The sequence below is a fragment of the Lactuca virosa genome, chromosome 8, assembly GCF_052849685.1.
Source record: "Lactuca virosa cultivar CGN04683 chromosome 8, Lactuca_virosa_CGN04683_v6, whole genome shotgun sequence".
In the NCBI taxonomy this organism is placed as follows: Eukaryota; Viridiplantae; Streptophyta; class Magnoliopsida; order Asterales; family Asteraceae; genus Lactuca; species Lactuca virosa.
In genome coordinates this window covers 41,255,632-41,281,972 of record NC_136433.1, presented here as the reverse complement: position 1 = coordinate 41,281,972, position 26,341 = coordinate 41,255,632, and the positions used below count along the sequence as shown (strand labels likewise).

Below are 26,341 nucleotides of genomic sequence, written 5' to 3'. Positions count from 1 at the left end.
GAAAAGGGACTTGATTTTGACCCTTATCTTGGATCCGGTTTTTTATGGCAGATTTGTGACAGGTTTGAAACTGTCTTGTGACACTTTTAACAGCTTTCAAACATATGGAGTTATATTTCGTTTTTGATCTTTTTTCTGGTACACAAGAAGTATCTAAAATTCTTCATTCTATGAGTTTTATCCGATTGAATTTTCGATTGTATCATCGAAATATTTCAATATGAAAGTGCATCATGACTATCAGAGAATCCAAAAAATCGATTTACCTCAGTTTTCTAACAAAACTAGCACGCCGAATTAACATAGAAAAACTTAAGAAACCTAAACATAAAGCAGGGCAAAAGATGTGATAAACATGAATTCGTGATGATATGTATCATTCTGTAAGTTGATCGTGTTTGTAAAAGTTTTACAGAGATTAAATTATTTTTTTTAAAAACCAGAAAGATAAAACAATGCCGGATTTTCAAATTTGTCAAAAAAAAGTTTATAGAAATTATTATTATTATTATTTTGAAATCAGAAAGATAAAGCAATGCCGGATTTTAAAACTTGTCAAACCTCGATCCAATAGCCAAAACAAGGCAAATTCACTTTTTACGATTGGGTTAATCCACTAATCTTTTTAAGATCACATATGAAGACATGATGGAAAAGAAACACGATATTTTGACTGATACTTTATACACAAAATCTCATGTAAGGGAAACCGGTTTTTTATGCTAGTGTGGGTCCCATGATCTTATAATTTGTGTAGAGGTGAAAAAACCGAGGAGAGTAGGAGTGCTATAAAGCCATAAATAAAATATTAGAGTTTATGAAACTATTTAAAAATATAAACAAGTTGCATAAAATGCCCCAAAGTTTGTGTTAGTTTTCATAAACACACTCAAATGGTCATACTTCAAGCAATAGACATGTTCATTTTCAAATTCACTAACTGAACTTTATATAACAGAATAATCACCTGTATTTTTTTTTTTATTCTCATATAAGAAAAAAGGTAAGTCACTAGAACCCAATATAATTAGACATGTGATTTGTGATTTAGATTGAAGGGTTTTATTGAATACATATTGTTATTAGGGTGTTTTATGGAACTATCTATAACTTAGGGGTCTTTTGGAAAATATTAATAAATTAGAACGCCATACCTCTATTTCCTTATCCCAACTTTTGGAGCTTATCTAAATTAAAAAAGAACCACTCGTGTCAGGTTGATGACATGGACCTCTTATAAAATGACACGTGTTCATGAATGCTTTGATACGTGTGCTCATCAACTCCATATCCACTCTGTTAAGTGTGAACGCATATAGATGCCTTTTGATAAGGTTTCTTTTGTTTTAATTTGGCCACAAAAATTATTAATTTCTGGATCATTCAATTTCCTTTTTATTCCCATGACAACTCTTTTTTTGTTTGTATTTGTAGCTTGTATAATTTTTAAAAACCACTAAAAATGTTTATTTTAGAAATTAAAACTTTAAATATACCAGTCAAGCCAACAGTTTAAAAGGTTGAGGTTTTTTCCACTTATAACCTTGTTGTCATGTTTTCACACCAAAAGGTTGAGGTTTTTTTCCATTTATAACAGGTATGTTTTTATAAGTTAATTATATATTATATGAACATGATATGATATAAAAGATATAAATCTTTGTGTTTTATATTTCTCAACTATTGGGATAAGAAATATATTTGATGTGGTTAAGATAATTATAAAAGCCCCATCAACAATATATGCAAATACACCAACCTTCCAAATATGGTAAAAATTGTTAATCGGTTTTCTTCATATTTAGATTAGTTAAATGCTAGTAACATTATATTTATTAAAAAGTATGTTTAAGACCAAAGTACTTGTTGCCTAAAAATCTAAAATACAGAAGTTCATTCACCGATTTGTGGATGTTTTAACTTGGTAAAATTGGCATAGTTAAAGTATCCACTAAGACATGGTTAAACCTCTGAACAAATGTTGATCCATTTTTATATATATTTAGCATGGATTATGAACATAACATGTGAAGTGATTATAATTGTTACTAGTATATCCAAATGCCAATCATTATAATGATTGTACTTTCTCTGAGTTATGATGTTATTTGATAAAAATATTGTTTGATTACTATATTTCATTATGATACTCCGTATATTACAAACATGATAATAGACCTCAAGCATCTAATTCTTCAAAACCTTTTCGATCAAATATTAATTTAGACTTTAGTTGAAGTTCATATACATAGGAACCCATACGGTTGATATATAGTAATATAGTTTGCATATGGATACAAGTTGGTGAACTTGTGTATTGAAGAGAATCATAATGAGACCACTACACGGGATATCATAAGAGTATAGTGTTTATTGCATGATCTTTTATTAATACCATTTTTTATTTAATGATCTTGTAGCATATTATGTATAAGTCATCCACTTTGATGCAATATTTAATCACATAATCCACTTTGATGCAATATTTAAGGCTGAGATAGGATTTGACCCTCCTCCATGACAGTAATGATGTTTTGCCCCTTGATAGAACAAGATCAAGGAAATACATGCATACTCTGATATGGGTTATACCGGATCACAAATCTCAAAAGCGTTTCATTAGTCCTGACATCGTATACGCAAACACCAATTGACTTCATCTCACACCCAATAAGTACTCTAACTTCCCGATATTGTGAATTTATTTAAGATTGAAAGAAATCATGTTTCAAGATGGAAGATATGAAAGCTTAAGGACTTGTTTAATTTCCATGGAAATTCAAGATAGACAACGATTGTGCAAAAGGCTTTGCGAAACCTAATTAAAATTGGCCAAGAATTGTTGAAATGGCCACAAATGTAATTCACAAAATAAAAGAATATCGTGAATATCTGTTTTGCAAAATAAATGGTTATTTTGTGATAGTTTTGAAAAATAGGTCATTCTATTATATCCACCCCTTCTATTTTGGTAATTTTAGTGATTATCGTCATTCTTTCTTCACAAAAGGAAAAGCCTTCTCATTTCCTTGTGATATGGTGTTCCTGTGGACACTATAAGAGGGCGTGAACATTATTTAAGCATGCGTTTCAACAACAAAATTGCAAACTTTAAAGTTGTTACATTACAAAGTTCTAACGATCCGCTCCATAGCTTAATTAAACAAGATAAGTGAAAGGAAGTGGGAAGATTTGGAAGGATCGTTGCTCTTGAGTTTATTTATTGGAAAGAAGAGAAGAGAAATGAATGAAAGATTCATGTTAATTTTCCCTACAAATTGTCCTCCCAAATCCGAAGTGAGAGAAAGGAAAGGAAGATCAATTCCTTTCTTTCCTTTTCTCTTATTGTCTTTTCTTTTCTTTCCTTTAACGAATTAGGGAGCGGAGTGTAAGTTTTATCAGGTGAAACATGATTTTGGTTCCACTAGCTAGTTTTGTTTTTATATGTGAATTGAAATCTCCCACATGAGAGTTATCCGATTACTTCCATCCTAAGTTATTATTCAAAGCTAACATTTACATATTTTTGGTTACTTAGAGATTTTAGGATTTTTGTTAGAGGTTTATAAATGTAGTCTTAGTTTTTTTGGAACCGTAGAATATTTTATAAAACACTAACAAGGTGCTAGTGAGAAAAGAACAAAGTGCAAGGCCGTAAATACTAACGTGGGGTTGTGCAATAAACCAACTCAGCTCATGCTATAGTTCTTTCACCTCTTACAAATCCATAAAAATGATTGTGATACTATATCATCAAAAATATTGGCTTTATAAGGTCTACCGGTTCCAACGAGCAAGGACTTACGAAATTTCCATACAACCCAAAAAGAGGTGATGATAACCACATCATAACATCATGTGATGCACCAAATTAAGCTTCATAACATCTGCCTATTTTATCTAAGAGCATCCACAATTGTGAGTTTAATGGGAGAGTTGAATGAGGTGGCAAGTCTATGTGTCATTCAATGGATGTAACTCTATCATTGTGAGATGCCACCTTGGCATTCAATGGATTTGGAGTTCAATGGCCATTGAACTCTTCAATGGGAAAAATGAAAGTTTTTTATTCTTAAATATTACTATAAATTACATTTTGTAACATTTTATTGAACTTTGTAGAGTTCAATGCATTGTAGGGGAAAAATGATAGAGTTGTATGGGTTCTAGAAAGATGATGTGGAAATCCATTAAACTCTATGGAGTTCAATGCATTGTGGATAATCAACCACCATAGCACAAATTCCACCACCGCACAACAAGAGCCCAAATGTCTAGAATAACGAAGCACATAGAAAACAAATGTGGGACAGTCTATGTGGCCTTTTCACAAAGCGCGAAAAGAGTAGAATCCAAGTTTATTCCTTGGTCATCTAACCTAGCACAGGTTAGAATACGATTAATAAATACCCTCCACATGAATATATTCAACTTAATCGAGACTAGATTATTCCATCTCGTTGAATAAATATTTGTGGTAAACATGTCGCTATCCAAGTAATGCCTCGCCAAAGAGACTGAATAACCCTGTTAAATCTAACAACCATTGTAGAATGCCATTTTAATCAAACAATGTCAATGGTTAAAGTAAACTTCATTTGTTGCAAGACAAGATGAGAGCATTGCTCGTTCAAGCTGATTATGATGAAGCATTAAATGCTTTTGGAAGTAACAAACAATAACTGTTCTAAAAGATAGGGATATTCGACATCATCCATAATGTGTATAACTTTATCTTAGGTTAAAATCTTTTGGAGTTACTGGCCATTGTCCTTCTAACATTGTATGTATGGATTAAACGCATGTTCAACCACCTACAAATGATCCAAAATGTTTGGAAGGTACTACGTACTTTTAAAGGCTTTTGTTAAAAGGAGTTTTGAGATATTGATATCTTATAACTCATTTGAAAACCATTTGATCCATAATAAGCCCTATTAGATCCACCAACCTTTGCAAAATGTCATTTTAATCAAAAGTGTCAATGGTTGAAGTAAACTTCATCTATTACAAGACAAGATGAGAGCATTACTCGTTCGAGCCAATTATGATGATGTACTAAATGTTTTTGGAAGCAACAGACATAATAATTGTTCTAAAAGATAGGGATATTTGACATCATCAATAATGTGTATGATTTCATCTTGGGTTGAACTCTTTTGGAGATGATGCCCGTTGTCCTTTTTGTTGTTGTTGCATGTATGGATCAAGCGCATGTTCGACCACCTTCAGATGATCCAAAATGTTTGGAAGGTACTACGTACTTTTATAGGCTTTTAGTAATGGGAGTTTTAAGATATCGATATCCTATCACTCATTTGTCGAAGAAACTCATTTAAAGTTTGGACACACTTTGTCTTCGTTTTGGTTTTCGAATTCTCATATATATTTATTGTTGTACTGATCGTTCATTCACCCCTCATATATATATATGAGACTTCTTTAATGTCAGTAAGAAAGAGTTGAAGTAAACGTTGAATATTTTTTTGAAACGGAAAATCAAATCTACTCCTATCTAACTACTCCTTAACTTCACCTATGTCCATGACGGGTCTTGAACCATCAACCTTAAGGAGGGAGGGCAACACTGGATACCGCTGCGCTAGAAGCCCTTTGGTAAGTAAACGTTGAATAAATTTAAAACTTGTTCGACTTATTCAAGCATTTAATATCGTAAGAGATTTTTGTATATTTGATACAGTAAGGTATTTTAGCGGCTAGGCGATTATTTTGTCGAAATACATTTAGCCAGTACAACATGGTGTTTGATGGTATTACTTTTTTAATATCACATCTCTAATTTTGGATTCAATTAATCGAGTTGGTATCTTGTGATATTTTACTATTAGTTTCCATGTAAATTTGTGTATATTTATTATTGTTGTTTCTATTTATTATTATATTTATAACATGTTTACTTTGTATTTTTGGAAGATTTTGATTATATTTTTACTTTTTTCTATTTGTTTAGTGCTCCCAAAATCCAAAAAATAAATAAATAAATAAATAAAATAAAAAATAGTACGTTTAAGCCGGACACTACAAGTGGCTCACGTCTTAAAAATGTAGTCACTATCTAGTGACATATAACATAGTCAAAATAGGTTGGTATGTTGTAATGAATTTAAATACGCTAATAATATATCACGTAGACTAATTGTTTGTTGATTGATTTCTTTGTATTTAGTAAAAAAAAATGTCACAAAAGTCTAATTTGATTAAGATTCTTGCCATATAAAGTCAATGAACAAATATATATTTTAAGAAAATCGAAATGACATTGTATTACCTGATTTGAGATTATCTTCAAGGCCGTTTCACGAGACGTGCATAACAATACCAAACTTCATAAGTCAAATGTTGTGTTGCCAAGCTCTACACGCAAATAAAATGGGGTTAAAGCATTTTGGGCCGTTTGTCAGCCCAAAAAAACCCCAAAAATCAAATTAGTTATTAAAAAAAATGGTATAACAAGCGAATTGATAATTTGTCAAGAGCTATTTCATACCATATGATCAAGGAGTTGACCATGAACGAATCACATGGAACTAAACCTTCGTGATCAAAATGTCAAGTTGAGGTTGAGGCTGAGGCTAGTATAAAAGACCGATAACTGAATAGCAGCTTCCAACTTCCACCGTATAACATCAAGCCAAGTAGGGCAATATTTAACATTTCATACATAACCATTCATTATGAGTTATGACATGGTATCAAAATCATCATTTTGTTTTGGAAAATCCGGTTTAAAAGTTATATAGTACAACAGTCACATTTAATATTTTATCTAAATGTAAGCCCATCAGAGTTGCTATTCGGCTTTTCATTTGGGATAAATGTAAGCCCAATCAATTCCATGTGTGATGTGTCAAACATAAAGAAGAAAATCAACCCACCACATTTACAATCCAACTCCAAGTATCAAATAGATTGCAAAAAAACAAGATTACATGTAAAAGAAACAACTTACATATTACATAACACGTGACCCATAAAGTATATAGGCTTTCGCTTTACAGACCCGAACCTGAAACACAGTAACTCAGCACATCGAAGTGTGCTCTTATTCTAAGTTTCAGGCTCCTTAAAGTATACGAAAATATTACATAATAAAAAGATAGTACACAACAACATTGACACCATTTGTGCAACAAACTTAAAGAGACAGACCTTGACCTTGACCTTGACCTTGACATTGACCCGTTGACCACACTCAAACAATCGTCCCAAAACGTTTATGTTCAGTAACTGGGCCGCACACTGAGCCTTGAGGCTATCTTCTGGCCCAAAGACTGATCAGCCTGCAAAAAAATCGCCCAAAAATTAAAATTACAACAAACAAGATTAAAAAGGGGGACATTGTTACATGAATATTAGAACATACCTGGGTCCAGTAGGAGATCCAAATACTGCGGAGCTCATGGGTGACCCGTGGGTCGGACAACATCTTAACCATTCGGTGAATGAATCGTTCTTGCCTATAAATATAATTAACAGTTTATAAAATTGATGGAATCTTGAAACAATTATAGAAAAAACAAATGAGATATAAAATAAGTACCTGTCTGGTTCCCAGGATCTGTATCTCTCTCCTGGCTGCTTGAAATCATTAAATTTTGGGATCACAGTCTGCATTGAAAAGAAACCATAATTATTTATTTTGGTGTTTTTGTTTTTTTAATATTTGATAAAAATGAGTCATGGAAGAAACCAAGAAAAAAAAAAAAAGACTAACCCTTTCACGGGTTCCCGTAACCCTAGCAGAATTGATCGGGTACTTCTGAGCATGCTGAACACGATCATACCTCGAAGGGAAGTAATCAACCTGGAAGAAATCCATCGCATATTTTAGAAAGTTTGGATTTTGGTTGTATTTTTTTCTTGTAATTAATGAAACCCACAAATTTTTATGAACTAATTAAACCTAATTAACAAAATGAAAAGAAAACCCACCTCTTCATCTCTATGCATGAAGTTCATATTTCCATCATAATGATTGTTATGATGAGCACATTTGGGGGCGTTGACCGGAAGTTGAAGATAATTCGGTCCAAGACGATGCCTCTGCGTATCGGAATACGCAAAGATTCTCCCTTGAAGCATCTTATCATCGGAATAGTAGATTCCGGGGACAACAAGTCCGGGATTGAACGCCAATTGTTCATTCTCAGCAAAAAAGTTATCAATGTTCTTGTTCAAAACCATACGCCCAACCGGCTGCAAAGGTACCACATCTTCCGGCCATACCATCGTTCCATCAAGTGGGTCAAAGTCAAGCCTGTCTTCATGATCCGGATCAATAACTTGCAGAAAAAGCTTCCATTCCGGGAAATTCCCAGCTGCAATGGAGTCATAAAGATCTTGTGTCGCATGGCTGTGATTAGCTCCTCCGATCTTGATAGCTTCCTCATCCATCAAACACTTGACTCCACATGTGGGTTTCCATGTGAACTTCACATAGTGTGTTTTCCCTTCTTTGTTAACTAGGGTTAAAGTGTTAACACTTGACCCTTCCATGTGTCTGTAATCAGTTGGAATCCCAACATCATCCAGCCAGAATGTCATAGTGTTCAAGCTTTCTGGATGGTGTGAGAGAAAGTCAAGAATTCTCCAGTCTTCCTGGATGTGCGATTTAGGGTTTGGCTTAAATGCATGGATCACATCTGGGAATGCCATTGCATCACGAGTGAAGAACACAGGGAAGTTGTTTCCCACAATATCAAAGTTACCCTAAAAGTCGAAGAGAACAAATGTCAGATTTCCAGAGAGAAGAAATCAGCATATTTAATTTAAGCTAATGCTTAATTACCTCTCTGGTATAAAACTTGGTTGCAAAACCTCGGGGGTCTCTGATGGTTTCAGGGCTTCCACGTTCATGGATGACAGTAGAGAAACGAACAATCGTCGGAGTTTGAACTCCGGGAGCACGGAGGAAATCAGCACAGGTGAGATGAGTGATGTCATGTGTGACCTCGAAGAAACCCTTTGCACTAGCACCTCTTGCATGGACTATACGCTCTGGGATCCTTTCACGAGTGAAGTTTGCAAGTTTTTCGATCAGATGATAATCTTCAAGGAGAATCGGACCTCTGTTTCCAACAGTCAGTGATGCAGTGTTGTTGTAAACTGGTAAACCGGCGTTTGTTGTCCAGAATGGGGAGTTGTAAGCACTTGAAGGGCGTTGCTGCAACAAAACAACAAATCGAAGAATTAGTGAGCGAAAATGTCATTGATCCATTTCGATTAAAAAGATAACAGTTTATCCGTAATTACATCAGGGGGAGGGAGGATGAGTTTCGATTCCTGCACAATCGGACGATAGATTCAGCTCCTTGGTTCATTATAGAGTTGAATTTACACGATAAATCATACGAAATTTACTCAGTTGAGAGCAGGAAAAGAGAATTACGAATCCAACTATACATAACATCTGACGCCTTTTAAATGATTTTATCGATTGCAAGGAAAAAAAAAGAGAGAAATTAAGATCGGTGTCAAGATTAAACAAGCATAAGATATTCACACGGTGGCCGCCTGTAGCAACAGTTCTGCAGGAGACGGGAGGTGTTCTGTAAAGGTGACAAAATACAGAATTTTTCATATGTTTTTAATAATATATTTCAATTTTAAATTAAAATATAGATATTATTTCATGTCCTAAAAAAATACATGGTTTTTACTTTGTAGTTTGTACAACCATTAAAGGTGAAAAGTTATTTTATATAAATTAGTTATTAATATCATTAGATTTATTATAATTTTTATTTTACGTAAAGGTTACATAAATAACAAATCATCAATTATTTTAAAATAAATGAAAATTTCTATGTAAGTAATAAAATGTGTAATTTTATAATGTTAAATGCGTGAAAATAATTATTTTATATATATTAGTAAATTGATAATCTTTCTACACATATCTGATATAGCTGATCTAAAGTCTTTTAATAATAAAAATAAAAGTATATTATATTATGTAGTAAGCTTCGTATTAGATCTATTTTTGGACCAAAATCTTTTTCAAAACGATTTGTGGTTTTTGATGGTCTGTCTAATTATGACTTTATGTGATAAGCTAAGATGCATAGAAATTAATTGATCCGATTCAGTTAAAAATGATTGGCAAACATTAGACATGTATTTGTGATTTTATTAGATCGGTTAAATATTAAATTAATTGGATCGATTGTTAGATGATAATCTAGATCGAAGAGAAGCCGAACCTATTTGATTCAATTATTATTTTTGGATTCATCCAATTATCATTTCATTGACCCATTCAATTATTATCCAATATTTCAATCAATATAAATCTATTAATAAATTATTTGTATCTTTTATATATTTATAAAGAAAACTTTACTAATTAACATTATAATGAAAATTTTATATAAAAGAATACAATTAAAATATGGAAACATAACCCCTAATTCCCACTAAGTAATCATTCATTCCAATTTCATCACGCAACCACAACTCAAAACTGATGTGATTTTGTTGGTTATAATTAGATGGAAAAATGGATTAATTTTGTTGATTCCGTTAAGTTGATAACAGTCAATTGACTGGATCGGTCGATAATATCTAACATTCAATTGATAATTAGATCTATCGGTTATATTAAGAAAAAGTATTAGATATGAATTGTATTCATTTGTTTTAATCAAAAGTATTTTGGATAATCAACAAATCTTTAAACTTATTTTGTCAAGTTCTATGTTTAATTACATGTTATTTTTCTAACACAAAAGAAATAATTGTTATCGTTATAAATTATACACATTTAAGTATGAGATTAATAAATTTGTAGCTCATGTATTAAAAAAAGAGAAGAACACATGGAATATAATTGCTTATTTTCTAATATTTTGTTTGTACTAAGAGGAGAAGAACAAAATGCATTAAATTGTATAAGATCTTGTACACGTCATGAAGTTTGGATTTCAAAACCATCCGATCTTACTAAATTCTATCTTAGAAAACAAACTACTTTTAATATGTTCTGTTTTAAATTTATATCTATAAACTAGTTTTGTAAATTTAAATTAGTCATTAAATTTTCCCACAATAATAGTCAATATTATTTTTTTCAAAATTGAAATTATTATTAAAAGTACTTTAAACAACAAGCAAACATTTATTATCGAAATGATGGCACACCGCACATACTACATCAAATCAAACATAACTAATAAGGTGATATTGTCTGTAACTTAAAGAGTGATAAAAATATTATTCTGTAAGTTTTATATATGTATGTCTATCTTTATAAAAGCAAATACTAAGCACGTCAATTATATAATAAGTATACCAAGTATTTCTATAAAAATAGATCTTATTACTTAAACCGGAACACATCTCGCGATCACTTAAAAGAAACTGACCTTCAAAAGCTTGAGCAAACCTTGATCCATTTCAAATAGGTGGTTCTCTAGACTTATATGAGCTTAAGCTCTGACTCGATTCATACATTTGCACTCATATATCTATACTGAGTTATATATATATATATATATATATATATATATATATATATATATATACTGTAGCACATACAAGCATCAACATTTTTGTATGTACTACAATAAAATTCGAAATCATATGATCTAAAGAGAAAAATAAAAATAAATGTTGTGTATACTATCACATGCAATAAGAATACGATGATCGTTCAAAACTGAGTGATATGAAAAAAAATTTTAACAAAGCAAGTTTGTGAAACTTTTTCGAAATAAAGATCAAAAATATAATATATCCCATCATTCCAAACATCATCATTGTATGCATGAAAGAGTTGTACAAAGCGGCATTCGAGAGTTGTACCTTGTAGGGATCCATGATCCTGATGAGAGTGAAGAGGAGAAGGAAGAGAGAAGCTTTCCGCTTGTACGTCCTTTCAATGCAAATGCTTGAGACTTATTTATAAGGAAAATATCTTATGTTTAGTCATTTAGATTGCATAAAATTAAATAAAATATAATTTAATATAGATTTTTACTTGATAAGTATTGATGTACAGTCTGCAAGTGTACATGCTATACGCTATAATCGGTGAAACGAGAGACAGGTTTGGATATCATTTAAAAACAAGTGTGGGTCCAACTCCATGTGGGTCAATTTGACCCGGCGTTAACATTTATTTGTCTTCTAATAAAGTAATAATAAATTAAATATTATGTTATATTTTATTTCTATTTATCTTTTTAACATATAAAATGGTAACAAGTGGATTAAATAATTATTAATTTTAGTATAATTTCATGTGACACGTGTCAACATTTGATATGAACATTTGATATGATAGGAGAATAAATAAGAATAAAATTTAAAAGGATATTTAATTTTTCTAAACTAATTTAAAATATAATATACAGATGGATTTCAGGTTCGATTTATAAATAATTCAGCCATTAATAATGTAAATTAATATCGAACTATTAGTAATATCCAAAGTAATAAATCAACAAATAATGCTAAAAATTTTACATTGCTTTATTGTAAATAAAAATTTTAATTATTATTTAAAATCAAATTAATCATTCGCAATCAAATCTCATTATAAAAAATATAGAAGAATGAATGTCATGTTGTCAACTAAACTAAAAGATGAGACAAGAAAAATAAAATCAACCTGAAAATTTCAAATCTTGACTAGTAACTATCTGAAATGACTCATGTGCGTAAGGCCCTGTTTGATGGGGGAACTAAGTGGAGCATAACATAACTATAATTTTTCAGAAGGTGTTTGGCATAAGTAGATCTGGAACAAATTTTTTTTGACCAAGTCCAATGGGACTATTCATTTAAAAAATAGTTCCACCCAAATAGGTGGAACACGTTTTTATCTTCTATTCCTTGGACGGAAATACCCTTATTAGGAACACTTTTGCAGCCTCATCTCCATCTTTCTCATAGCCTCATCTCATCTTTCTCGCTATACATACACTGGTAGTCGATTATCTTCTTCAAATAATCAACCAAGTAATTCCGAGTCTAATCAATTTCACGATATCTCATCTGCAAGGAATTCGATTTCAAAGGTGTGATGTTTCTTTCTCTACTTACCTGATTGATTTCAAGTCTACTTCTCTTTTTATTCACCTGCATCGATATGTTATTAGCTATCAGTTGCTTTGTATTTTTTTATCTAGTTTTACATACTTGTATCAATTGATTTCAAGATTTTATGTCAGTCGTTATACATACATGCGTCTGATCTTTCTAAACCCAATTTTGCCTTTATTCTTTCTAAACTCAATTTTCCTGTTAATGCGATATATATGAGTTGATTGTTGTAGATTATTCAAAATCAATTTCACACACAGGTTCCTTTACACTTTAATTTAATGTTATTGTGACCATTGACCATTATACCCCTTGAATGAACACAGTTGCAGGCGTCATTTGGTTGTCATACTTGACTCATTTTTTATGACCAATACACCCATGTATATCCATGAATCATATCTTCACCAAATCCATGCTCCCAATCATCTAACAATATGTGTATAAAGCATCAAGATTTAATGCCACATTCCAATAATTTGTTTTACTTGATTACCTTTCTGATATTGCTTGAACTCATACAAATAGTTTTTAACCTCCAAACTGCAAAAAGATTAACGAATAAAAAAATCTAATACCATAATATCATTTCCATCATCGTTCTTCAACTATTTAAATAAAAATTACCTTACATTGACCATTATACCCCTTGAATTTACATTGATCATCATACCCCTGCATGAACACAGTTGCAGGCATCATTTTTTTTTCATCCTCAACTCATTTTTGATAAATGACCAGTATATTCGTGTAGATTTACCACAATCAATTCTCAGCCTAATACATCTTGATAACCTGTAAGCCTAATATAGTTTTGATGCCTCCTGGTGTACATATTTACCCAATAATTTTGAAATTCTTTGTTTTTTATTAATAGTTATTGAATTTAGAAACATTTGGTTCTAGAAGTTTGTTCATATCGAGTTTATATTGTCTCTGTCAAATGCATGTTTTAGATACTCGATTATGGACGAAAATGCCCATGAGTGCTTGTAGTTGTGTGTTTGTAGTTGTCAGGAAGTTTTTAATACCTGTTAATTGATTGTACCAACCCCCTTAAGTGTATGCTTCTCATTATAGTCAAGCATATGTTGTTTTTTTACTTGTTTTTTATCAACTTTGTAGATATGGATCGTAATCATTTGCTCCTATTTGTGAAATTATTGGAGAGTTATATTCGGTTGTTGATGTGCCTAGCTACAATTAGACTTTGGTTAATTGAATGTGAGGAAAAAGAAGCTCAAATGAGAGATCTAAGTGAAAGTACATTAGAAAGTAGATTAGACACAATTTCGAAAAGGTCAACCGAAATACAACGTATCACACGTGAAAGTGATGAAAATTGTATAAATGTGTTACGTATGGACAAAAATGCATTTGCACGTTTATGTGAGTTACTACAAACTCATGGTGGATTATTAAACGACGGTTTAGTGATCATTGAGGAGCAAGTTGCTATATTCTTAAACATATTAGCACACCACAAAAAAAACAGATGTATTCAAGTTAGATTCTTTCGGTCAAGGGAAACGGTAAGTCGTTATGTTCATCGAGTTTTGGGTGCTTTGATGCATTTGCAAGAGATATTGTTTGTTAACCCAACGCGTGTTGAAAATGATTGTACAGACAACCGATGGAAATGGTTCCAGGTAATCATTATAATATTATTATGATATATTACAAATTAATATAAGGTTTGAACTAAGAACGGGTTAGTATTTTATTTATAGGGTTGTCTAGGAGCAATTGATGGAACGTATATTGAAGTTAATGTCCTTGACTCAGATAAACCAAGGTACCAAACAAGAAAGGGTAATATGGCAATGAATGTGTTAGGTGTCTGCAATCGTGACGTGAATTTTGTCTACGTCTTAGCTGGTTGGGAAGGTTTAGCTACTAATTCAAGGGTTTTGCGGGATGAAATTACTAGACATAATGGTTTGAAGATTCCAATTGGTGCGCTAAAACGATAATTACTAAATATTTGAAGTAAACATAATTACATATTCATATAGATTATTTTATTTATTATAGGTAACTATTATTTGGCTGATGGAGGATATATCAATGGTGAAGGTCTTTTGGCACCATATAGAGGTATTAGGTATCATTTACGGGAATGGGAAGGTAGTACACGTGCACCTACAAATAAGGAGGAATACTTTAACATGAAACACTCTCAAGCAAGGAATGTTATTGAGAGGTGTTTTGGTCTACTAAAGAGACGTTGGGCTATATTAAGAAGTCCATCATTTTATCCGATAAGAATTCAAGGGATAATAGTCATGGCATGTGCTTTGTTGCATAAATTTATAAGGACACACATGGCTCTTGATCCGGAAGAAAACACGTCTAGCACTTTTGAAGATATGTCTATCAGGGAAGAACAACCAAATCATTTTCAAATTGTGGATGTTGTTGAATCAAGTAATGAATGGACTCAATGGAGAGCTGATTTAACACACAAAATGTTTGAGTCTTGGATGTCAACTAGATCTTAGTAGATTGTTTTTTTTTAGAACTTTTACTTTTAAGTTTGTTATTTGTAATTGTTATGGATGTGAACAACTTTGATTTTTGTGTATGTTTTTATTAATTTTAACTTGCTTAGTGGATGATTTGTTTTCATATTTTCCATTTTTATATATTTACCTTTGTTATGTATAATATGACAAAAGCAGATAACCAATCATGGCAGACAGGCGTCAATGGACTCAAGAAGAAGAGGATGCATTGATTACCATCCTTCAAGACATTGTTGTTATCGGTGGTAAAGGTGATAATGGAAGCTTTAGGCCTGGAACCTATGATCAAGTCGTTCTAAAGTTGCGGAAAAAAGTCGTTGGTATTAATATAAAAGGAAAGCATGTGCAAAACAAAATCAAACGTTTAAAGGATAAATTTTCTGTTGCATATGATATGCAAAATACAAGTGGGTTTGGTTGGGATGATGCTCGTAAATGTGTAGTAGTTGATTCTGCTGAGATATTAGAGGAATATCTAAAGGTTAGTGATTATATATATATATATATATATATATATATATATATATATATATATATATATATTATTTGTATGCATATCTAAGTATTAAATATATGGTTTTACATGTAACTTTGTTTGTTTTACTAGAAACATCCAAACAAAAACTATGTCGCGGACAAACCATTCTCTGCATACGAGCGATTAGCAAATGTTTTTGGTAAAGATCGAGCTACAGGCGGTATGGCTAAATCGACGGCTGATGTGACAGAAAATCAAAATGTTGATAACGAAGAAGGAGAAAATTTTCCATCGTCTAACTCTAATCCTCAAAACACTGCAACTTCCTCCAATCCAAATCCCAAAGACTCGGCGCAAAATAGAAAAAGAAAAGCGACATCTGAAGAAGTAACACATGTAATTCAAATGGGGTTAGCTACCGTATCCGGGGAAACCCCGAAAATGACTAAGGCTATTACGTCTTAAACAAATGACCTCACAGACTTAAAAACTATACATGAAGAGTCGAAGACCATGGAGTTGTCTTCTTCAGAAATCATGCGAGTTTGTTTGAAGTTTACAAAAAACCTGAATTTGTTACCGATGTGGAATAGCTTGGACGCAGCTACCAAACCACTTTTTGTGAAGACTATATTGGAAGATGACAATTGAAGTTTGTTATTTTTTTATTTAAAAATCAGGATTTTAGAAACCATTTTGGTTTAGAACTTTGTTAATTTTGAAGCAAATTTGATTATTTGGTATTAGAGCTTGTTTTAATGAGAATTTTAAATAATTTTTTACTAAAAATGTTTATTTTGAAGTTATGTATGTTAAATAGAGTTATTATGAATGTTTTTTGCACAAGGGTAGTCTGGTCATTTTTGCATCTTGTTCTGTCGAGTTCTATTGTTACCAAACAGTTTTAGACAACTTGTTCGGTTCTGTCCAATCTTACCAAACGCTATACAAATTATTTCTCATGTCCAGTCCAGTCCAGTCCTGTTCAGTCCAGTTCAGTTCCACCCAGTTCTTCTGCCAAACGGTACCTAAAGGTTTTTATGTACTACAAATCTACAATGGTTGTAAGTCGCATTATAAAACCCCAATATTTAATGCAATTATCATTCATTCCAATATCAATAGAACAACCTATAAACACAAAACGGATACTCGAAAAACAAGAAGAAAGTTGTGTCGCAAGGGGGAAAGGAGAAAGTAGAGAACGCTACGGTTTTCTGAGATGTGGAGTAATTGAGACCTATGAGGTCCTATTAATACTAACCTGAAAAACATAGAAGCCCTAAAAACCATACTGATGACGATGTCTGGCCTCTCACAAGCTACCACATGGGGAATTTAAATACTAGATAACAATCAATTATTTGGTGTTGTTACCACGAAGCTCGTCCAACTTCAAGCCTAGAGTTGATCCGTCATTTTGAAAACCTTTCGTATCATTTCATCGGCTCGTTTAGACACACATATGGGTGTGGCACAATCCTTAACCTCCACTAAAGTTTTTCAATGCTTAAGGTAATAAAAGCCTTATAACCCATAGAATATTCTTCCTCCAATTTAGACAATAAAAAACTTGTCAACTTGCATTTATCCCATTTAATTTCCAACATACACACTTGTGTGCATTGTCGAACGACGCTTTCTAAGTTTCACATCTATATATTTACAATTTGATCTAGTTTAGTTATATGCCCTAGGAATTTCCTTTTTGTATAAAGACGTACTCGATTGTGCCCAGATCAGATCAAACCCATATTGAAATAGTTTTATTGTTTTATAGTGCTAATAACAAAAAAGTACTAGAAATTTTTCTTGTATCTTTAATTGCTTTCACATATCATCTGGTCTAAAAGTGAACTTTTACAAATCTTGTATATTTAGAGTTGGAGTTTCTAACACGGAATTACACGCAACTGCCTGTATTCTTGGTTGCTTGGAGGGTTCTTTCCCTTTCAATTATTTGGGTGTCCCAGTTGGAGCTAATATGGCATTGAAAAAGAAATGGAAGCCGATTCTTGATAAATTTATCTCCAAAATATAGGTTTGGAAAGCTAAATCTTTATCGTTTGGTGGTCGTCTCACTCTCATCAAATATGTCCTTGGTTCCCTTCCGACCTACTACATGTCTTTATTCAAAGCTCCTCAAGGAATCATTGACAAACTTAAAATGATCAGACGCATATTTCTTTGGTGGAACTGTGGTCAGCCCAAAAAGAAAATTCACTAGGTGGAATGTTCAAGAGTCATTACACCAATATCTGATGGAGGTCTTGGAATTGGCTCCTTATTTGTGCAAAATACAGCTCTCCTAATCAAATGGTGGTGGAGGATGATGAATGAAAAGACATTTTGTGGAAGATGGTTATTGATAGCATTCACAACCTGCACAATAAACCAGCCTCATATATAGCTAGGAAATCCACAAATGGCGTTTGGTGCAACATCCCCAAGGCTGTAAAATCCATCCCGAGGACCGGCTTAAATACTGTTAGAAACATTAAAATGTTATGCTCTTGAGGACCAGCTATCTAGCAATGGCTTCTCATAAATGTGGAAGTTTGAGTCGATGGGCGCTATCGAGACTAATGAACTTCTACAATTGTACAAGGATATTGGAATGTTGACAGTTGTGAAATCTTCCAAAGAAGATTGTGAATTCATTCTGAACCCTAATGGGTAATACATCGTCAATGCCATGAGGAGGTTGCCAAAATCTAAATTGATTTTGTATAAAGGTCTATCCATCTGTTGGTCAAAATTGATACCTTTGAAAGTAAGACGCTTTATTTGGAGAGCTTCATTGGCTAGAATCCATATTGGTGATGTTTTGATGGTCAGGGGTGTTAACACTACAAATATTACTTTCCCTTTATGCAACAAGGAGAATGAATCAACAGATCATCTGCTCATTACTTGTGACTATACTCGGGAGGTACAAGACTGGATCCTAAAATGGTGTGGACTACAAAGGAGAAGATTCTTAAATGTTAAGGAATTCATTGATTATGCAGCTATTTGGGGAAACTGCCCTAGAAAAAAAGAGATTCTAAATCTGGTGTTCTATTGTCTCCTGTGGAATATTTGATTGGCCAGGAATGACAAAAATTTTAATAAAATTGCTGCACCACCGACAAAAATTGCGGACAACATTATTTCCTCATCCTATGTCTGGTACAAGTATAGAAGCAATTGTGGATGTAGATTGTGGACCGATTGGTGTATTCCACATTTCTCTCACTTTTTTTCATAGTAATGTTCCTTTGTCAAATACTTATTATCTTTACTTTTCTCCTTGTATTTGTATTCCTGCCTCGTTTTAGCTTCTTTCTTGCGAGTGCTTGTTTTTTTAATATATTTGCCGTTTCCAAAAAAACACAAAAAAGTACTATGTTTTGTCATTTTTCCGGTTTATTCATCCAATTTTAATATGTGTTAAAAAAACTCACATATTTTTGCATAAAAATTATATTTCAACCATTATGACTTGCAAATTTCGCAAACAGGTAATAACACTTCATCCAAAAAATCCACTCATATTTTCGAATCCATTTTATCGCGATCGTTACTCGTTTTAATATTTTTAAGACTTATCTAAATTTATAATTTTTTGTAATCTATAAACGGATATATATATATATATATATATATATATATATATATATATATATATATATGTATGTATCATCCGGTTTCGTATCGCTTCATTATTCGCGGCTGTGGCCCGATCATCAGTTATCATAAGGCTTAGGGCCTTGGGGAAAAAGGATTTGGTCCTTTTTGGATGTGGGTATTATAGAGTAGATGATCCAAGAGTTCGATGGTGTTGCAGAGCCCAAGGGTATATTCATAATTCGGGTAGTTCGGGTCTTTATGAATTTTGGGTTGTTGTGCGGGAGGTTTTAAGGCGGAAGTGAGTTGTTAGAAGTGTAGGGCTTCTCGTCACCTTACCGTGGATATAAAGTTTGTCGGAAACGGACTTAGAACGAAGAAGTTAGGGCCAAGTGAAGTTTTAGGGTTTTGAAGGTTCAATGAGTACGTGGGGCGTACTCATTGTGAACGCAGGGTGTAATGAGCATAATGGTAGTGGATGGTCCTTGAGTACGCCAGGCGTACTAAGGGGTACGCGGGGCATACTCCTTTCAGCACCAAACCCTAATTTCGGGGTTTTACCCCTATATAAGCATCATTTTATCCTTCCTTTGGGCATTTTAAGTCAGCCTCCACCCTCTTTAGTATTCATTGAAACCCTAAAGTACCTTGAGTGAGTTATGGAGCTTGGAAGAGGGTTTATGGTGTCTTGTGTAAGAGAAGAAGAAGGTTGAAGACCCATTTCTTGGAAAGGAGCTTGTAGATCTAGAAGTTTCTCATCTTTTGCAATCTATTGAAGGTAAAAAGTTTTGATCTTGTCATCTCTTTAGTTGGATCTTCTGTTGGGTTGTTTATGGTCATTTTAGCCTCTTTTGGTTGGTCCTTATGAGCTAAGGTTGTTTCAAAGGCTTGATCTTGTAGATCTAGACGTTTTGGGAGTCCCAAAGGCATAAAAATGTGATATGTATGGTTATTTGGACTCATGCATGTGTTAAGACCTTTCATTAAGCTCTTTTGAGATCTAGAGCCCTATTAAGCCATGCATGCAAGTAAAGTTGCCAACTTTACGTGATAAGTCATCCATAGGAATCAGATCTAAGAGTTTAGAGCAAGGACTTAAGTGGTTAAGTGCTTAATGCAGAAGATTGAGGTTTAAGGGAGTACGTTGGGCGTACCCATCTGGTACGCTACGCGTACTGGCCCCAAAAGGTGTACGTTGGGCGTACCAGCTGAGTACGCGGGGTGTACTCGACCTGTTTAGCTTTTCTTGTTTTGTTGACTTGTTGGCTATGAACCTTTGACTAGGATTGACTTTTGGATATTTTGGGCCTTTTAGGATATTGGGCCTTCTCGGGTTAGGTCCATGATGGGTTGGGCCCAATTTAGATAATTGGGCCATATTTGGACTTTGGGAAATTAATGAGATTTTAGGCTTTCGGAATTTTAGGTTATCAGGTCAAGTATTGATTTGAAATTTGTATTTTGTATTTTGTTAGTTGGTGCGAGGATTATCCGGTTCGGTGGTGCGAGCAGTCTTTGGAGCATCAGCGGGTTGAGGTGAGTTTTCCTCACTGTACTTTCGGGTCGAAGGCACCAAGGTCGGCCCATTGGTTTGATATCCTGATATTCACCGATATACGGAGTATGGAATAGATATGCATGATTATGCTAGTTATTGATATGCTAGTCTGGTAGATCTGAAGGACTACCTATGATTTTGTCTGCATGATTATTTGTATATGTTATTACGTGTAGACATATTGTGTTGGGTTGAGGTTGTACTTGATGGGTTTTGAGCATTCTAACACTCCTATGGTGTACATGCAACCCTAGAAACCTTGGATCTATGTTTGACTATGATACATGCAAATAATTATTTTTCCAAGGTTCTTATCCTATCTAGCATGGCATGGGGAACTTGAATCAAATAAAGCTAGTACAATTACTTACCTTGTAGTTGTAGTTGATTGCTTTGAGTTTTAGAGCCTAGCACCAATAGTGTGGATGCCTCAAATGGAAATCACAAATCACCACAAACTTGGAACTTTGAGAGAATAGTAATCACCTTCTTGAAATCGGCCCTCTTACTTTACTCACCACAACTCGTGTGATTTCAAGAACCAAAGCCTCCTTTATATAGTGTGGTGGATTAGGGTTACATCCATGTAAACCCTAATACCCATGTCTTTTCATTTCCATGAGATCCATGGGTTAAAGCTCCATGGAGTATCCATGGACTTTCCATGCAAGCCTAGCCCATTCCAAATAAGCATTAGCCCATACTATATAAATACAAGAGCCCATATTTAATTAGTCATACTTTTGATCTCTAAATTAATTCTAGATTAATTATAAATCAATACTAATTAAATAATATGATTTTATATTAACATATTAGGACTTATAATATATTAATAAATCATAACTTATACTATTCTCAAACGATTATCCATAAATTGTTCGGGTGAAGTGCAACCCAAATGGACCATGCCGGGTCGGGTCAAGTACATACCAAATATAGTTATGGACTTAGACACTATATCCAACAGTCTCCCACTTGGATAAGTCTAATAACTATAGTTGCAAGTATGACTTCAGGAACCGATCAGCAATCGTAGCTCTTTAAACTTTGTTGAACTATGAAGCGCCATTTTAGATAAGTGATCATATAATCCTCTGTTCTAGATGTCAGCCGGACAAATACATGGAACATGGTCTTGCTTATTGTCCAACATTTGTTTCCCGATTTCCGATTTGTTTGACATAGAACTTAACTGAACACATCAATTTAGTTCTGACCGGGCCCGGTACATAGGTCAAAACAAAATCATCGAGGGGCCCAGATATCGCTTCTAATCCTAGAAGGAACAGATAAACTTCGACTCATATGTTTGCTCTACTACTTGTTGAATTACACACAAAAGCACGGTTTATAACATCGAGTTACCAATGCGTTTTCGTGCAATCAATGCATAACCAACTCATAGGTAACAAATCATATCTCTAGGTTTGAAGACTTATATGATATTACCGTCTCACGATCACTCGAGATAAATTCCATGAAGTGATAGAAGTGAGCGTGGGTTGAATCCAATACTCAGAACTTATGAGCACTCATGAGTGTTGTAGCCGCGCTTTGTCTAACATCTTAGACCTCTACAAGCCAACCCATGACAGTCTTGATTCATATCTACTTCCAACATATGACCGACTATGGAGAGTTTGAATAATATGATATAAACCATAACATAATTATTCTGGAATTCAAAACATGCAAAAAGAAATAATAGTAAACGATTGACAAGAGATAGCAACACTTTACTCATAAATAACAGCTTTTATTTATCTTCAAATGTCAATTACATTTTACAAATTTCAAGATTATCTAACTACTAAAACTAATATCATCCTTCAGCCCTATGCTCCGAGCATGTTGGAGATGTTTAGCTCGAGTCAGTCCCTTCGTGAGGGGATCTGTTGGGTTCTCATCTGATGATACCCTCTTTGCCACGAGGATTCCTTCTTCTATTCGATGTCCGATGAAGTGATATTTCCTGTCAATGTGTCTGGATCTCCCATGATCTCTTGGTTCCTTGGCTAAGGCAACCGCACTATTGCTGTCACAGAAAATCTCCATTGGCTCCTTTATAGCTGGTACAACTCCAAGGTCTCCGATGAAGTTCTTTAGCCATATAGCCTCCTTTGCTGCCTCGCTTGCTGCTATATACTCTGATTCACAAGTGGAATCAGCCACTGTCTCCTGGTTGGAACTTTTCCAAGTAATTGCCCCTCCGTTTAGAGTAAAGACCCAGCCCGACTGAGAGCGGAAATTATCCCTGTCAGTCTGAAAGCTAGCATCACTGTACCCTACAACTCTCAAGTCCTCACTGCCACCGAGGGTAAGGACCCAGTCCTTAGTCCTCCGTAGGTACTTGAGGATATTCTTTACCGCAGTCCAGTGTGCCTTGCCAGGGTTCCCCTGATACCTGCTAACCATGCTCAAAGCAAAGGCTACATCAGATCGAGTACACATCATAGCATACATGATTGATCCTACAGCTGAAGCATAAGGTATTCGACTCATTTCTGCTATCTTAGCCTCAATACTAGGGCTTTGTGTCTTACTCAATCTGGCGTTACTATGGATGGGTAACTCTCCTTTCTTGGAGTTATGCATGTTGAACCTTTTCAACACTTTGTCCACATAGGTGCTTTGACTAAGTCCAATTAGTCTTTTACTCCTGTTTCTCAAAATCCTTATCCCTAGGATATAGGCTGCTTCTCCAAGGTCCTTCATAGCGAAACACTTCCCAAGCCAGGACTTTACTTCCTGCAGGGTTGGGATGTCATTTCCTATGAGTAGTATGTCATCCACATACAGTACCAAAAAGCTTACTATACTCCCACTAGCCTTGATATAGACACAAGATTCATCTTCACTCCTTGAAAAGCCAAATTCTTTGACTTTCTCATCAAAGCAAAGATTCCATCTGCGAGGTGCCTGTTTTAATCCATAAATGGATTTCTCGAGCTTACACACTCTACTGGGGTACTCTGTACTGACAAAACCCTCTGGCTGAACCATGTAAACATCTTCAGCCAACTTTCCATTAAGGAAAGCGGTTTTGACATCCATTTGCCATATTTCATAATCATGAAATGCAGCAATGGCTAACAGAACCCTAATAGACTTAATCTTGGCCACTGGTGAAAAGGTCTCATCATAATCAACTCCCGGAGTTTGAGAATAACCCTTTGCAACCAGTCGTGCCTTATAAGTGTGTACATTACCATCCATGTCGGTCTTCTTCTTGAAGATCCATTTGCACCCAACTATCTTACGATCAGGTACATTGTCAACCAAGTTCCAAACTTGATTGTCATACATGGACTGTATCTCGTTATCCATAGACTTTTTCCATTTAGCAGCCTCAGGGCCTGCCATGGCTTCCGTGTAGCTGTTAGGCTCATCCAGATTTACCAGTGTGTTATCACTGATAAGTGTCTCACCTTCTGCAGTAATATGAAAACCATAATAATGCTCAGGTGCATTCCTAACTCTGGTGGAACGCCTCAGAGGTATAGATTCTTTAGTCGGCTCAACAGGAGTTTCCTCCTCAGGTTGAGGGCTAGGGTTTGAGGTTCCTTCACCACTTGACTCTTGAATTTCCTCAAGGTCAATTTGCCTCCCACTGTCTCCTTGGCTCATAAATTCTCTCTCTCGAAAGAATCCTCTTCTTGCTACAAAGACCACATTATCACTGGGTCTGTAGAAGATGTAACCAAAGGATTTATGTGGGTAGCCGATGAAAATACACCTTTCGCTTCGGGGTTCGAGCTTATCGTGAGTCTCGCGTCTCACGAAAGCCTCGCAACCCCAAATCTTGATGTGGTCTAGATTGGGAACTTTTCCAGTCCACACCTCGTGAGGTGTTTTGGCAACCTTCTTTGTAGGGACTAGATTAAGGATATGGGCGGCAGTCTCTAAGGCATGCCCCCAAAATGAGATTGGTATCGAAGCTCGACTCATCATGGAACGAACCATGTCCAACAAGGTCTGATTGCGCCTCTCAGCTACACCATTCAACTGTGGTGTCCTAGGAGGTGTCAATTGTGAGACAATCCCACATTCCTTAAGATAGTCAAGGAACTCAGTATTAAGATACTCACCACCACGATCGGATCGAAGCATCTTAATGTTCCTGCCCAACTGATTCTCCACTTCTTGCTTAAACTCTTTGAATTTCTCAAAGGTTTCTGACTTATGCTTGATTAGGTAGACATATCCATATATACTAAAATCATCAGTAAAAGTCACATAGAACCGATTAGCATCTCTTGTGGCGGTTCTGAAGGGTCCACACACATCCGTGTGTATGAGGTCTAACAAACCTTCACCCCTAGCACAAGTGCCAGTAAAAGGTGACTTTGTCATTTTACCAAGCAAACAAGATTCACAACTATCATCTGACTTTAGGTCAAATGACTCCAAGACTCCATCCTTTTGGAGTTGGCCTATGCGTTTCTTGCTTACATGTCCAAGACGACAATGCCATAAGGATGCTTTATCTAAGCTAGTGGAAGAGTTAATACACAATACATTATTTCCTAGACTATCTACAACAGATACAGTTTCATACACGCCATCACAAGGTAATGCTTTAAAATAAAGAACATTATTAAAGAAAGCATCAATACTACCATTATTATTATCAAAATAAAAGGTAAAACCTTGTTTATACAATGCATGAAAGGAAATAACATTTCTTGCCATTTCTGGCGAATAATAACATTTATTCAAATCTAATGTAAACCCACTATTTAGCACTAAGGAATAAACTCCTATCTTGGTGACAGGTGAAGCTTTCCTGTTTCCCATGATCAAGTTTATCTTTCCCTGCTCCACATTCTCACTTCTTTTTAGTCCCTGCAAATCACAACATATATGAATACCACAACCTGTATCAAGGACCCAAGACTTAGAATGAGGTGAGTTATTAGACAATATAGTGTATATACCTGCATGGTTGGGTTTTACTTTCCCATCCTTCAAATCTTGCTGGTACTTTGGGCAGTTTCGCTACCAGTGCGACTTTTCATGGCAATAGAAGCATTCAGCCTCATTAGGGTTAGCAGAAGGAGTGACAAAACCTTTCTTGGTTTTGCATGAAGAGGAGCCTTCAAG

The 26,341-nt window shown here is 34.4% G+C and overlaps 1 protein-coding gene and 1 long non-coding RNA gene across 3 annotated transcripts; one reads left to right on the top strand and one right to left on the bottom strand.

Annotated features, from left to right (window-relative positions):
* The first annotated feature begins 1,500 nt into the window (after positions 1 to 1,500).
* Positions 1,501 to 5,788, top strand: LOC145133318 (uncharacterized). Its single transcript, XR_013718531.1, has 2 exons — positions 1,501 to 5,616; positions 5,702 to 5,788. It is a non-coding gene; the product is annotated as an uncharacterized LOC145133318 (long non-coding RNA).
* Positions 5,789 to 6,900: 1,112 nt separating this feature from the next.
* Positions 6,901 to 11,967, bottom strand: LOC145133316 (catalase-like). 2 transcript variants are annotated; one of them, XM_079068260.1, is made up of 8 exons: positions 11,824 to 11,914; positions 9,274 to 9,303; positions 8,810 to 9,184; positions 7,954 to 8,730; positions 7,736 to 7,825; positions 7,562 to 7,629; positions 7,385 to 7,478; positions 6,901 to 7,301 (listed from the first exon to the last, which is right to left on the bottom strand). In XM_079068260.1, exons 1-8 carry the CDS (start codon positions 11,836 to 11,838, stop codon positions 7,242 to 7,244), a joined length of 1,509 nt encoding a protein of 502 aa, XP_078924386.1. In that variant the 5' UTR covers positions 11,839 to 11,914; the 3' UTR covers positions 6,901 to 7,241. The 2 variants fall into 2 exon arrangements, with proteins under 2 accessions (XP_078924386.1, XP_078924387.1); XM_079068261.1 differs by lacking the exon at positions 9,274 to 9,303 and having other exon boundaries at positions 11,824 to 11,967.
* Between the last annotated feature and the right edge of the window lie 14,374 nt (positions 11,968 to 26,341).

What these genes read in the sequence shown, in the direction of transcription:
- LOC145133316 (XM_079068260.1), bottom strand. An exon ending in TTACGGGAACCCGTGAAAGG is followed by an intron (nt 7,630 to 7,735) that starts GTTAGTCTTTTT and finishes TTTTCAATGCAG; the next exon opens with ACTGTGATCCCAAAATTTAA. An exon ending in GGATCTCCTACTGGACCCAG is followed by an intron (nt 7,302 to 7,384) that starts GTATGTTCTAAT and finishes ATTTTTTTGCAG; the next exon opens with GCTGATCAGTCTTTGGGCCA.